At 50.0% G+C, this 11,753-nt stretch overlaps 1 protein-coding gene across 1 annotated transcript; it reads right to left on the bottom strand.

Moving 5' to 3' along the window:
• Positions 1-6,125: 6,125 nt before the first annotated feature.
• Positions 6,126-6,505, bottom strand: LOC121163952 (60S ribosomal protein L22-like; the record flags this gene model as incomplete). The annotated part of the gene is given in 2 exon segments (XM_040991750.1): positions 6,126-6,298; positions 6,301-6,505. Coding segments are annotated over 2 exon segments (378 nt in total), but the record flags the coding sequence as incomplete, so codon positions are not given.
• Positions 6,506-11,753: the final 5,248 nt, after the last annotated feature.

The raw sequence follows: 11,753 nt of genomic DNA, 5'->3' as shown, positions 1-11,753 counted from the left end.
TAGGGGTAATCAGAGTTCAACGGCACATTACTTCTGGGTGTGTCTGTGAGGATGTTTCTAGAAGAGATTTGCATTTGATTCAGTAGACTAAAGAACTGCCCTCATGAATACAGAAATATTTCACCCAAAAATACAAAAGTAAAAATGTTTTTCTTAAAAACAGAAAAGTTTCCAGCCCGGCGCCAGAGCCTAGCGGCTAAAGTACTCGCCTTGCACGCACCAGGATCCCATGTGGGCACCGGTTTGTGTTCCGGTGGCCCCATTTCCCATCGAGCTCCCTGCTTCTAGCCTGGAAAAACAGGGACAGCCCAGAGCCTCGGGACCCTGCGCCCACGTGGGAGACCCAGATGAGGCTCCTGGCTCTTGGCTTTGGATCAGCACAGCTCTGGCCGTTGCGGCCGCTTGGGGAGTGAATCAACAGATGGAAGGTCTTCCTCTGGCTCTCTTCCTCTCTGTATATCTGACTTTCCAATAAAAATTTAATACGTAAATAAATACAGCTTTAAAATAAATAATTAATTTTTTTAACGTTCTCATGAGGCCCGCTGCTCCCAAAGGAGAATCCTTCTGCCCTTCTCGTGCAGGCCCTGCCCTTGGCCCTCAGAGCTCTGATTACAGACCTCACACCGGCACTGCCAGACCAGAGCCGTCCTGCAGCTCCTTGCCGGCGTGCACACATCCAGCAGAACTGACGCCCCTGGTAAGAAATGCTTACCAACCGTGACAGGACCTGGGCTTTGATCAAAACAAGCCGTGAAGGTTCCATAGAGATGCACCCCGGCCTTCCCAGCTAATGTATCATGCTATCTTAGTTCCTTAGAGATGATGAGGTAAAGACGGGTAGATACAACTAGATCTCGAGCCCCCGCCCCATGGCTTTGGTCTTTTTCTGTCAGTCCCTCCTATCGAATTGTTCAGAGATTCTTTTTTTTGCTTAAAAAAAATTTCGCTTTTTCTTCTGTTCTCTTGGTTGTATGTTATATTCGGTCTTGAGCATCGTCGACACCAGGACTCGGACCTGGCTTCACCCCAGCAGTGGTCCTGCCCCTCTACCAGCTCACCAGTTCCCAGGCCTTTGGTCTTGACCTGGGAGTCACACTGCTGGCTCCACTGCTGATCAGACGTTGGACTTGAACTGGGCCACATCTCCAGCTTGCAGGTCACTTACTGTGAGCTTCTCATCCTCCATGGTTGTAAGCCAAGTCCATTCTAAATCTCTCACAAATGTGTGTGTGTGTTATCGCTTCTGTGTCTCTGGGTGCTGAGGGATGCCTTCTCAGTTCCTTCTCAGCAGTGACATCTCCTGAGCCTGCCTTCTCATTTGTCTCTGGCCTCGCTACCCATGTATTTGACCCTCTGGCTTGCATGCTGTTAACGAATGGGCTTCCCCCAACCTCCTGCACGGAGTGTTAACCAAGCTTGGCAATAGCCTTATCATTTCTGTTTCTTTCCCGTCTCTGACACCTGACCTGTCGAGGCTGCATCTCCAATGCTGTTCACCAGTAGAAGTCATAGCAGTGACGTGGTGACGTTGTCTGCGTGCCACCTGCCAGCAGGGATGATGTCCAGCCGGCAAGTGATCCCGCTGCAGCATCCCATCTCCCTCATTGCCAGGACTAACCATCACAGATTGGTTGTCCTCTCCAGGAAGCAGACTGGGAAACTGATGGGCATGCAGGAGTTTTGTGACAGCAGATGAGCTGTCAGCCAAGCCTAAGTTTCCTGCCAGCCCCATGAGCGAGCTGCCGTGGGCTCCCAGGCCACTGGGTCTGGGATGACTTACTTCTCATTATTGTCCAATTGTCCAATTGTCCAATTGTAGCCACCCAGGAGCTCTGTCTCCCCACCCAGTGGAAGATGCCTTCTTGAGCTCGGCCAACCTACAATACTGCAAGAGATTGTCCTTATTCCATTAGCTCCTACCAGCCCCTTTCCATCTGGAGGCTCACCTGTTCCAACTTTGAGAAATTTTTCTTCTATTACTTCTCTAAAACTTTCTTCCTTCCAGTTGTCTATTTCATGTCTGTAGCCTCTGTTCATCAGATGGGACACTTCAAAGAATAGACCTTCAAAGCCTCGAAGAGTATTTTGGTACTTGCAATCTTTCTTTAGTTCTGTTTTCTGTGGTCATTTATTACACTTGCCTTCAGTTTTAGGGTTTGCAGAACGTTTTCTTGGTTTTGCGTGGCAGTAGCCATGGGTGGGGGTGAGACATGGCAGGGAAAGGCTTAGGCTCCACGACACCATTTCACACGCTCAGCCCCGAGTTCTCCTCCCTCCATTGCACCTGTTTCAAACCATCTCCTAAGGTGGGTGGGAATGTGCAAGGAGGCTCTTTGGTGAAGGTCACAGGGCCCGGTCCTGGCAGTCTGAAAGGTCTACAAGCTTCAGGATTTTCAGAGCCATGGGCTCCACAAACCTTTAGATGACCCGTCTGTATCCAGTTCCCTCAGGCCTGGGGCTTCAGGTCCAGCGTTCCAATACCCAGGCCCCCCGGGGCCCCTCGCGCTGCAGCTCAGCGTTCAAGCTCTGCCTCCCTGACTCCTCAGTTGCCCAGACCTGCCCCGCCATCCGTTATCCACCAACATGGGGAAATTGCCAGTCAGCTGACACGCCCTCTTCAGTTTGTTACATGATTTTTTAAAAAAGATTTATTTATTTATTTTTATTACAAAGTCAGAGAGACAGAGAGGAAGATCTTCTGTCAGATGATTCACTCTCCAAGTGACCGCAACGGCCGGTGCTGCGCCGATCCGAAGCCGGGAACCAGGAACTTCTTCCGGGTATCTCGCATGGGTGCAGGGTCCCGAGGCTTTGGGCCATCCTCAACTGCTTTCCTAGGCCACAAGCAGGGAGCTGGATGGGAAGTGGAGCTGCTGGGATTAGAACCGGCGCCCATATGCGATCCCGGCACATTCAAGGCGAGGACTTTAGCCGCTAGGCCATGCCGCCGGACCTGTTACATGATTTTTAAGACAAAACGTTTTCCCCAAAAAAGTCCCTTTACCTGACAAACGTTTGGTGTAGTTGGTTAAGACTTTCATGTCAGAGTGCCTGGGTTCTAGTCCTGACTGCCACATGTGTGAGTCTTGCCCATGTGTACCCTGGGCAGTGCCCAGTGGCAGCTCAGGTACTTGAGTTCCTGCCATCCGTGGGGGAGACCCAGATGGAGGTTCAGCTTCTGGCCTTGACCTGGTCCAGCCCTGGCTGTTAGAGGCATTTGAGGAGTCAACCAACAAACAACAACTCTCTCCATCAAACAGACATTTTAAAAGAAGTGTTTAGGGACCTGGTGCGATAGCCTGGTGGCTAAAGTCCTTGTCTTGCGTGTCCAGGATCCCATATGAGCACCAGTTCATGTCCAGGCTGCTCCACTTTCCATCCAGCTCCCTGCTTGTGGACTATGAAGGCAGTGCAGGATGGACCAAAGCTTTGGGACTGCAATGCGTGGGGAGGCCCAGAGAAAACTCCTGGCTCCTGGCTTATGATCAGCTCAGCTCCAACCATTGCAGCCACTTGGGGAGTGAACCAGTGGATCAAAGATCTTGCTCTTTGTAAATATGACTTTCCAGTAAAAATAAATAAATCTTTTTTTTTTTTTATTAAAAAAGAAATTTTTACAGTTTCTGTTGCCATCATTTTATTAAAGTCACTTGAAGGAAAGAGCGTAAGCTTGCACACTCAGTAGTAATAATTTTTTTCACTGTGTGTGAAGACAAAGATCTCTAAACATTATATTTTGTTTTATAAATCCACCTCTTCAGTGTGGCACCAGATATCACTTTGCATGCGTTCTCTTCCAAGAACTTTTGAATAATCAGCAGTTCTAAGCTTTTCCTGGGAAGTAACATATGTGTTATCCAACATATGGCAGTGATTTTCAGCAGGCTGTGCTTTTGTGCCTCTTAATTCGGTGAATGTGAGGTAATATGAGCACTTTTTGCAGTCAGTGAGACTGGAACTGGTTCTGCAGCACAGCAGACAGAGCCACAGCCTGTGACCCCAGCGTCCCGTATGGACACTGCTTCAAGTTAGGGTTCATCTAGTTCCGATCCAGCTCCCTGCGAATACACCTGGGCAGCAGATGGCCCAGGTGCTTGAAACCCTGCCATCCGCATGGCAGACCCAGGGAGAGCACCTTAAGGCCTTAAGGCCCATCAATGGAAAGATCTGCACTTACACAGTTGCCCTGTGGGGGCGCTGCTCCGCCAGGGAAAAAGATTGTCACCACCGGAAGGAAAAAAGAACCACGCAGCATCTGCAGGTGCTGGGAGTTCGGTTGTTGGTTTCTGAGTGTAATTGAAAAACTCAAGACAATTTTTGCCCAAGTATTGCAAGTGAGCGGACTGAAAAAATGTCCTGGGTTAGCAAATTGGGAACGGAAATTAGATGTGCAAGTCTTGTAGGCAGCCCTGGATGAGAGCAGTGTGCACAGACTGGAGGAATGCTGAGAAGACAGGCGCACAACAACACCACGGCAAAACATGCACACGCTGCCTGCCGCTGCGGGCCCTCCACCGCGTGCTGCCCTGGGCGGAACGCTCGAACGCTCACTTACACTCTCTGCTCCTCGGCAGGCGTGGTTGCCCGGGCCGCTCTCCTCTGGAATGGAGATTTTCCATTTGCAGAAGGTTTTATGCAAGTCACCTTGTCTGCCTCCTGGGTCCAGGAGGAAGTTGGCCAGGGTCATGGCACTGCATATCTGGAGACACAGAGGGACATAGCATTTGACAATAGATCTAAACCATTGCCAGAAAGGAGATGGATCCAGAATAAAAATCCAGGAAAGCTCTGTCTTTGCCATTATGATGCTTTGGTTATTTAAAAACTTTCTCTTCTTAACGTAGACAATTCCATCAAAACTTAAGGCGTGTGGGGAAACTCATTTGTTTGGGTCAACCAAATCCAGCATTCTGAATAGTAGATTCATTTTTAAAATAAATTTATTTATTTAAAATGCAGAATTACAGAGCGCAAGAGCGAAAGACACACACACACACTGAGAGAGAAATCTTTCATTTACTGGTTCATTCCCAAATGGCTGCAACAGTTGAGACCGGGCCAGGCCAAAACCTGGAGCCAGGAGCTCCATCTGGGTCCCCCAGGTGGATGCAGGGGTCCAAGCTGTTGAACCATCTTCAGCTGCCTTCCCAGGCACACTCATGGACTAGAAGTTGACATGCAGGATATGAAGCAGTGCCCACATGGGATGCCAGCCTTGAAGACCATGGCTTATTTCACTGTGCCACAATGCCAGCCGTGGTGGAATTTTTTTTTTTTTTTTGGTTTGCTGAGTAGTATGTGAATTTTATTTTTATTTTGACAGGCAAAGGGATGAAGACCTAGAGCTCCTGTCCCTTGGTTCACTCTCTAAACCAGGCCTTGGAACTAAACCCACATTTCCCACAAGGGAGGCTGGGACCCACCCATGTGAGCCACCATCTACTGCCTCCCACAGTACACCTTAGCAAGGAGCTGAAGCTGGGTGCAGAGCCAATGTTTGAAACTGGGCACTCTGAAATGGAGGTGGGAGTTCCAACCACCAGCTTAACTTCTCAGCCAAACACCCACCTTGAAGAGTAAAACGATTTTTAACATGGAATATTTCAAAACAAAATCCGTAGACTAGAAAAAAAAGTCGTGACAAGAGACAACTCCCGGTTCCCTGTTCCCCAGGCCAGCTGCCGTTAGGAGCTTCCTGCGTGACTCACCAGCGCCTTTTCTATATTGTAAGAGAACATTCTAGATACCCTATAGCATAATAGAGCATAAAGACTATTTGTTGTGCTTAGATCCTGGCCTTGATATCCTGGTGCTATGTGACAGCAGTATATGAATATGCAATTATGTCCTCCTTTCTTTCCCACACGAAAGGAAGGGGGACACACACTGTTGTACCCTGTAATCTTCCCTGCTCCGTGTGTGTCTTTGGGGAGTTTCCCATGTTGGTTCCTGAGGAGCTTTCACCTCTTTCTCAGTTGCTGCCTTTCTGTCCCGTGATTGCGTCTCTACTTTAGGTAGTCTGCCATTGAGCTGTGGTCTACCTGTCCATTCTCTCCTTCTCAAGGGAACATACTTTCAAGTTTGACTCCAAAACTCATGCAAAATATTCCAGGTAAACGAGTTTAATCCTCATCTTCCTCTTCATCATCTTGATTGATCTGAAAGTATCGTAATTCACAACTCTCTTTGCCGTTTGCAGCTATACAAAACCAATCACGTAGATCATTATTCTTCAAATAATTTTTGGTGGGATACTTCAAATATGTTCTGGAAAAAGACACCTCAGAAGTCACATGGTCTTATACTTGCTTCATTTGATGCTCTTGATCCCTCCACCGAGATTCCTGGCTTTCCCATTTACCTTAACTCTACCCTGGAGAAACTGCTCAAAATTGGCAGTGTCCATGGTGCCATCTTCTGTGGGGTGGGTGCAGTCCAGGGTGAGCCTGCTCCTCCTCATCCTTCTTCTTTTGCCTCCATTAACCACAAGCTTTTTAATAGGAACCAGGGCAACAGCAGAGGCAAAACAACAACAACAACAACAAAAGGCTTTCATTTTTATTTCATTTTTATTTACTTAAAAGGCAAAGTAACAGAGAAAGGGAGAGGGAGAGTGAGAAAGAGATCTCCCGTCCACTTGTTCACTTCCCAAATGGCAGGTGTCCCCCATGGGTGACAGGGACCCCACACTGGGGCCACCTTTCACTGCTGTCCCAGGCGCATGAGCCAGGGAGCCGGACCGAAAGAGAACCAGCCAGGACTCAAACCTGCAGCAAGGGAGCATACTGGCATTTTCCAAGAGGACAGCCTGATAGTGTGAGCTCAGCCGAAGCTGACGCGGACCTGTTCCCTTTACTGGAAGCACTTCTGATGTTATTACTTTTTTATTTTCTTAAAACTATTTGGCTTTGCAAGGTGGTTGGTCTCAGACAAAATACAGAACTTCTCCAAGAAAATGAAGCTGCAGGGGGCACAGGCTGTGGATCCCAGATCGACTTAGAGTGAGAAGGCGCGAGCTGGAGACCGGTGGTACCTCCTGTCCTCCTCCCCCTCGGGCAGAGCTTTCTGGAGAGCTCTGGGTCGTGCTGCTCACACACTGCCACTTGCAGGCCGCGCTCCCAGCCTGGAGCCAGCACACATTTATAGCACCCCTGCATGTGATCCTGGGATCACAGTACCCAGGCTGCGCTGGAAGGGGGCAGCTCGGGAGGAGAGGGCCTTGCCTGCCCGCTAAGAGGTGAGTCAGTCTTGAATCACGGACTTCGTTCCTCTGAGCAAGGTGCGGTTTCAAACTGAGTTGGCTGCTGAGATGAGAGGGGTAAGTACGTTTTCTTTCTTGCATGCCTTTTCCTTAGCAAGTGAAATTAAAGGCACGTCTGCTCTTCCCTTGCCTCTCCACGTCCACCCCACCCCACCCCACACACTCCTAAGCCAAACGCCGTTCTTTTTCTTTCCAACATGTTACTAGCGAGTGCTAGTAGCGTATCCCAAACCATTACCCACCACCCCCCGAACCCTGGCACAGTCTGCAAAACAAACAGTTGGCCAGCTGTGTCCTACATAATGTCTTCTGTCCTCTGGCACGATTCTGCCTGTGGCCCGTGGCGTTTTCCAGTGTTTTGTGATCTAGAGTGGAAGGGTGGTTGGAGAGAGAGCCGAAGGCTTTATTGAGAGAGCTCAGAACTGTGCTGGCTTTGACAGGCTTGCCCAGGCCATGTTGATCCAGGCTCTCATAAGTCCCTTTGCAGACCTGTCTCTGATACTGCAGTCCCTAGCTTGAACAGCCCCAGGATCGCAGCAAACACTGTTTTAAGTTTCGACTTGGTGGCTGCCGTAAATGAATTGTCAGGTAGCGGCTGAAATGAGGTCGATTTCTAAGCCTCATGAGAGAATCGGGCAGTTCAGGGACCACTGTAGCAAGAGCGTGTGTACGGGTGCGTGCACACACTGTTTTATACTGTATTCCATAAAACAGAAATGCTCAGGCTGACCTCATTTATACCACCGACACCATCTATAAAGATACTGTGTACACTGCACGTGTGCATAGGAGCCAAAACTCCTCCCAAGTCGGCCCGCGTCCTTAGCGTGGATCCTTGGGGTGGGTGCGGACAGTTCTCCTGGTCTCAGGTTTGAATTCCCGGCTGCTTCCTTGGCTTGCTGCTGCACACTGGCCGTGCCAGGAGGGCTGGGGGAGGCTTTGTCGGTGTGGTACCTAGTCTGTATGGGTTGGCTCAGTGGCTGTTCCAGCTGCTTATCTCAGGGTACCTGGGATAAGCCACAGGTTCCTTTACAGAATCACACTTGTCACCAGCAGGGGATCAGCCACCTGCTTCTGCAGTCCCTGTGGTGGGTAGATCAGCCTTTGGTCCAGACAGAGAAAGCGGTGAGGAAGGGAGCGGTGAAAGGGGTATGGGGAAGGTGGGCTGACGGAGCAGCAAGAGGGCTGAGCAGAGGTGAACATTTCAGAGAATCAGTCTTCCTTCACTCAACTCAGCAAGTGCTGAGAGACCGCAAGTCCTTAGCAGACCAGGCATGGGACTGTGGGTGCTGGGGCCCACCATGCTGAGCTCAGCCCTGCCTCAGGCAGCGCTGGGATCCTTGGAAAAGACAGCTATGAAAGAAACAACCCCTGTGAGACATGCAGTTCCTGCCTTTGACCGCTCCCGCTCCCTGCCCCAGGGCCAGGGAGCCAATGGACTCTCTGAAGGGAACCGAGTCTCCCCCACAGCTTCACTGCGAGGTGGCGGGGAAGGACGGTGGCTGGCAGCACGTCATGAGACAATCACAGGTGGGACGCAGTGTGAGGAGGAAGGAAGTGGCAGGTGCTGCAGAGATGTTAAGGACGGGTGACATCGGAGACAAGGCCAGAGTCTGAGGGTCCTGGGCAACTTAAGAGTGTGCTGTCCATCACGTTCTGCTTGGTGGGAGGAGCCTGGGACTTGCTCTCAGGGTGGGGGGGCACATTTACTGAGCAGGCAGCTACTCTGGGCTTCAGTGGCTTTTTTTACCCCACCTGTTAAGGGGCCTCCAGCTTCAGCCTGGTTCACGATGGACCCATCTGCTCTGCTGGGTCCCAATACTGATCCCCTCCCCTCTGTGTGCCCAGGGACAGGTTTCTCTGCTCCCGACCCTAACCCCCTACCTTCTCACCTGGTCACCAGTGGTCACCAGTGGTCACCGGTGGTAACCAGTGGACACACAGGGAGGCTAGCTCCCCATCAAACATCAAGTCAGAAAATCTGATTGGCTCTTCTCAACTCTACCTGGAGTTCTGTTAGCAGGGTCCAGGAGGTGGGTTGGTACAGTGGACCAGCGTCACTCAAGGCTGGGGAACTTGGAGCCAAGAAAAAAGGGAGACCTCCCACATTGCTGCTTCCGGGTTGCAGGGGCAGCTAATCGCAGCAGCACACCAGGGTGTGTGTTTCATGGCTAGGGACATGCTGGAGACACTTGACAGCATCAGGTGCCTCTCGGGAAGGGAAAGAGAACCAGGGCAGAGAGAGTCACCCCAAATGTTGGGTCCTGGCTGGAGGGAGCCAGCCCCCTCAGCAGGTGCCCCTGACCCGCTGCTCACACTCCCAAGGAAGCCATAAGCCCGGCCGAGGGATGTCCATTTTTGCACTGCAGGATCCATTGCAAACTCCAAGGCAAAAGGCTCAGGAATCAAGATCTCAGCTGGTGAGAGAGACTGCCAGGAGGGGCACTGCAACACTGTGCTTTGTGGGTTTGTCTGTTGTTGGTGGGTGACCGGACAACCCACCATGACCTTGGCTCTGGGGTTCTTTCAACTGTGTCGGCAGAGGTGACTATCACGTATTTTTGGAATCCAGGCTGGCAGAGCCAAATGTCTTCTGCTGCAATCTTGAAATGCCGGTGGGCAGCAGGAGGAAGTCAGGGTCGTTGCCACCTGCCAATGTTTCCTAAATGTTGATGCTTAACATAGACAGGGGTGGTGGAGACACAGAAATGAGTGAGTGCTCTGAGCTTGTGACCTAAAAAGGGGAAATTCTGCTGCACTCACCAGTCGGGGAGCAGCTTCGGCAGAGCTCAGTGCCAGAACCCATGCCAAAGAATTGTGAAGAGATTAAGCCCCAGCGACTCTGGCTGAGGTTGTGCAAGCAATGAGAACCGACTCGATGCAGCCAAGCTGTTTGCGTCTGGGTCAAGTTCTCGGATGACTAATATTGGTTGTGAACCAGTATTTTGGGGTTCCAGAGAAATGTTCCGGCTCCTCCAAGCCCTGACCCTGCTCAGAATAGCTGCCTTTGAGCCTTGTGGAATCCTGAGCTGTGAAACTCAGACTGTAAAAGGTGTATTTCTTTCTTGTTAGGGTCATTTACACGTGGAAGGGTCTAAGGAGGTTAGATCACGTGAAACTAGACTGGTCATTTTGAAATGCAGTCAAAACTTTTATTTCCAAGGGATGCAATTTTGCAGATGAAACACATGGTTTATATTCACCTTTGGTCGTTCAGGGAAATCACTGCTATAATTGCTGTTGTTGAAAATGGCAACGAGATTGAAGGTAGGCAGTGACAAATTGGCTTTGTGTCTGTCTTGTGTTTCATAGCAAACGGATGACACAAACAACCCGAATCTGGTCACAAGATCCTTGGCTCATGTCTTCCGGTTCTTGGAAGAGCACTGGTGATGGTATTTTGGTTGGCTTTGCCTGCCTGGTGATTTTGGGTGTGTCTCTCGCTCACCGATGGCAGATCGCAGGCATGGGGAATGTCATACATTGTCCTTCAGGAGATTCTCATTGAGGCTGCTCTCAGGCCCGAGTTCTGGGAGCCAGGGTTAGGAGGGTGAGCTGGGACCTGGGAAGCCACACTTAGGCTCAAGGCTGTTAGGAAGTACAGGATCCCAAGTGAAAGTGCAAACAGTGAAAATCAATTGAGAAAATGTGAATCATAAGTGGGCTGGTTTGCTAATCTGAATCTCTGGTTACTTGTTTTGTTGCCTGCTTAGGGATGATTGACCTGAGTCCACAACCCACCACGGTTGGGATGGGGACTGGTTTGGCCAGGGTTTCCCCCAGGTTGCAGGGGACCCTGGTTAGCTATGAGGGGGAAGCATGTCTTTCCTTCTCTTCATATCTCACTATGGAGTTTGCAAGCACGCTCAATGACAGAATTGTACAAGCATGCCTGGCACCGGTTGCCACAATTATTCACACGTGCCAAATCTTCCCTTATGAAATGTCCTGTACTTCCCACTAACATTGGCCCCTTTCCTCCCATGTCTCGAATGTTTTCAAGCAAATAATTTCCTCATTCAGTCAGTAACCGTGAAGATAGAAAGTTCTTGTATGTGCATAGTCACTGCCATGATTCCTTAACATTAAAAATCCTATCAACACTCAAATACACTGATTTCTGTTTTTTATAGACAGTTGACTTATTTAAATCTACACCTAGGGGCTGGTGCAATGCCTCAACTGGCTAATTCTGCGCCTTGCAGCCTGATATCCCACATGGACACTGGTTCGTGTTCAGTTGCTCTATTTCCCATCTAACTCCCCACTTGTGCTTGGGAAAGCAACAGAGGCTGAGCCAAGTCCTTGGGACCCTGCATCTGTATGGAGGACCTGGAGGAGGCTCCTGGCTCCTGGTTTCAGATTAGCTCAGCTCCAGCCATTGCGGCCATTTGGAGTGTGAACCAGCAGATAGATCTTTCTCTGTCTCTCCTCTCTGTAAGTCTGCTTTTGCAATAAAAATAAATAAAATCTTCAAAGAAAAAAATTC

Source organism: Ochotona curzoniae, unplaced genomic scaffold (assembly GCF_017591425.1).
Source record: "Ochotona curzoniae isolate NIBS_2020 unplaced genomic scaffold, NIBS_Ocur_1.0 contig_66, whole genome shotgun sequence".
NCBI lineage: Eukaryota > Metazoa > Chordata > Mammalia > Lagomorpha > Ochotonidae > Ochotona > Ochotona curzoniae.
Note: the sequence above shows the minus strand (reverse complement) of the source record. Positions and strands in the feature narration are given on the sequence as shown.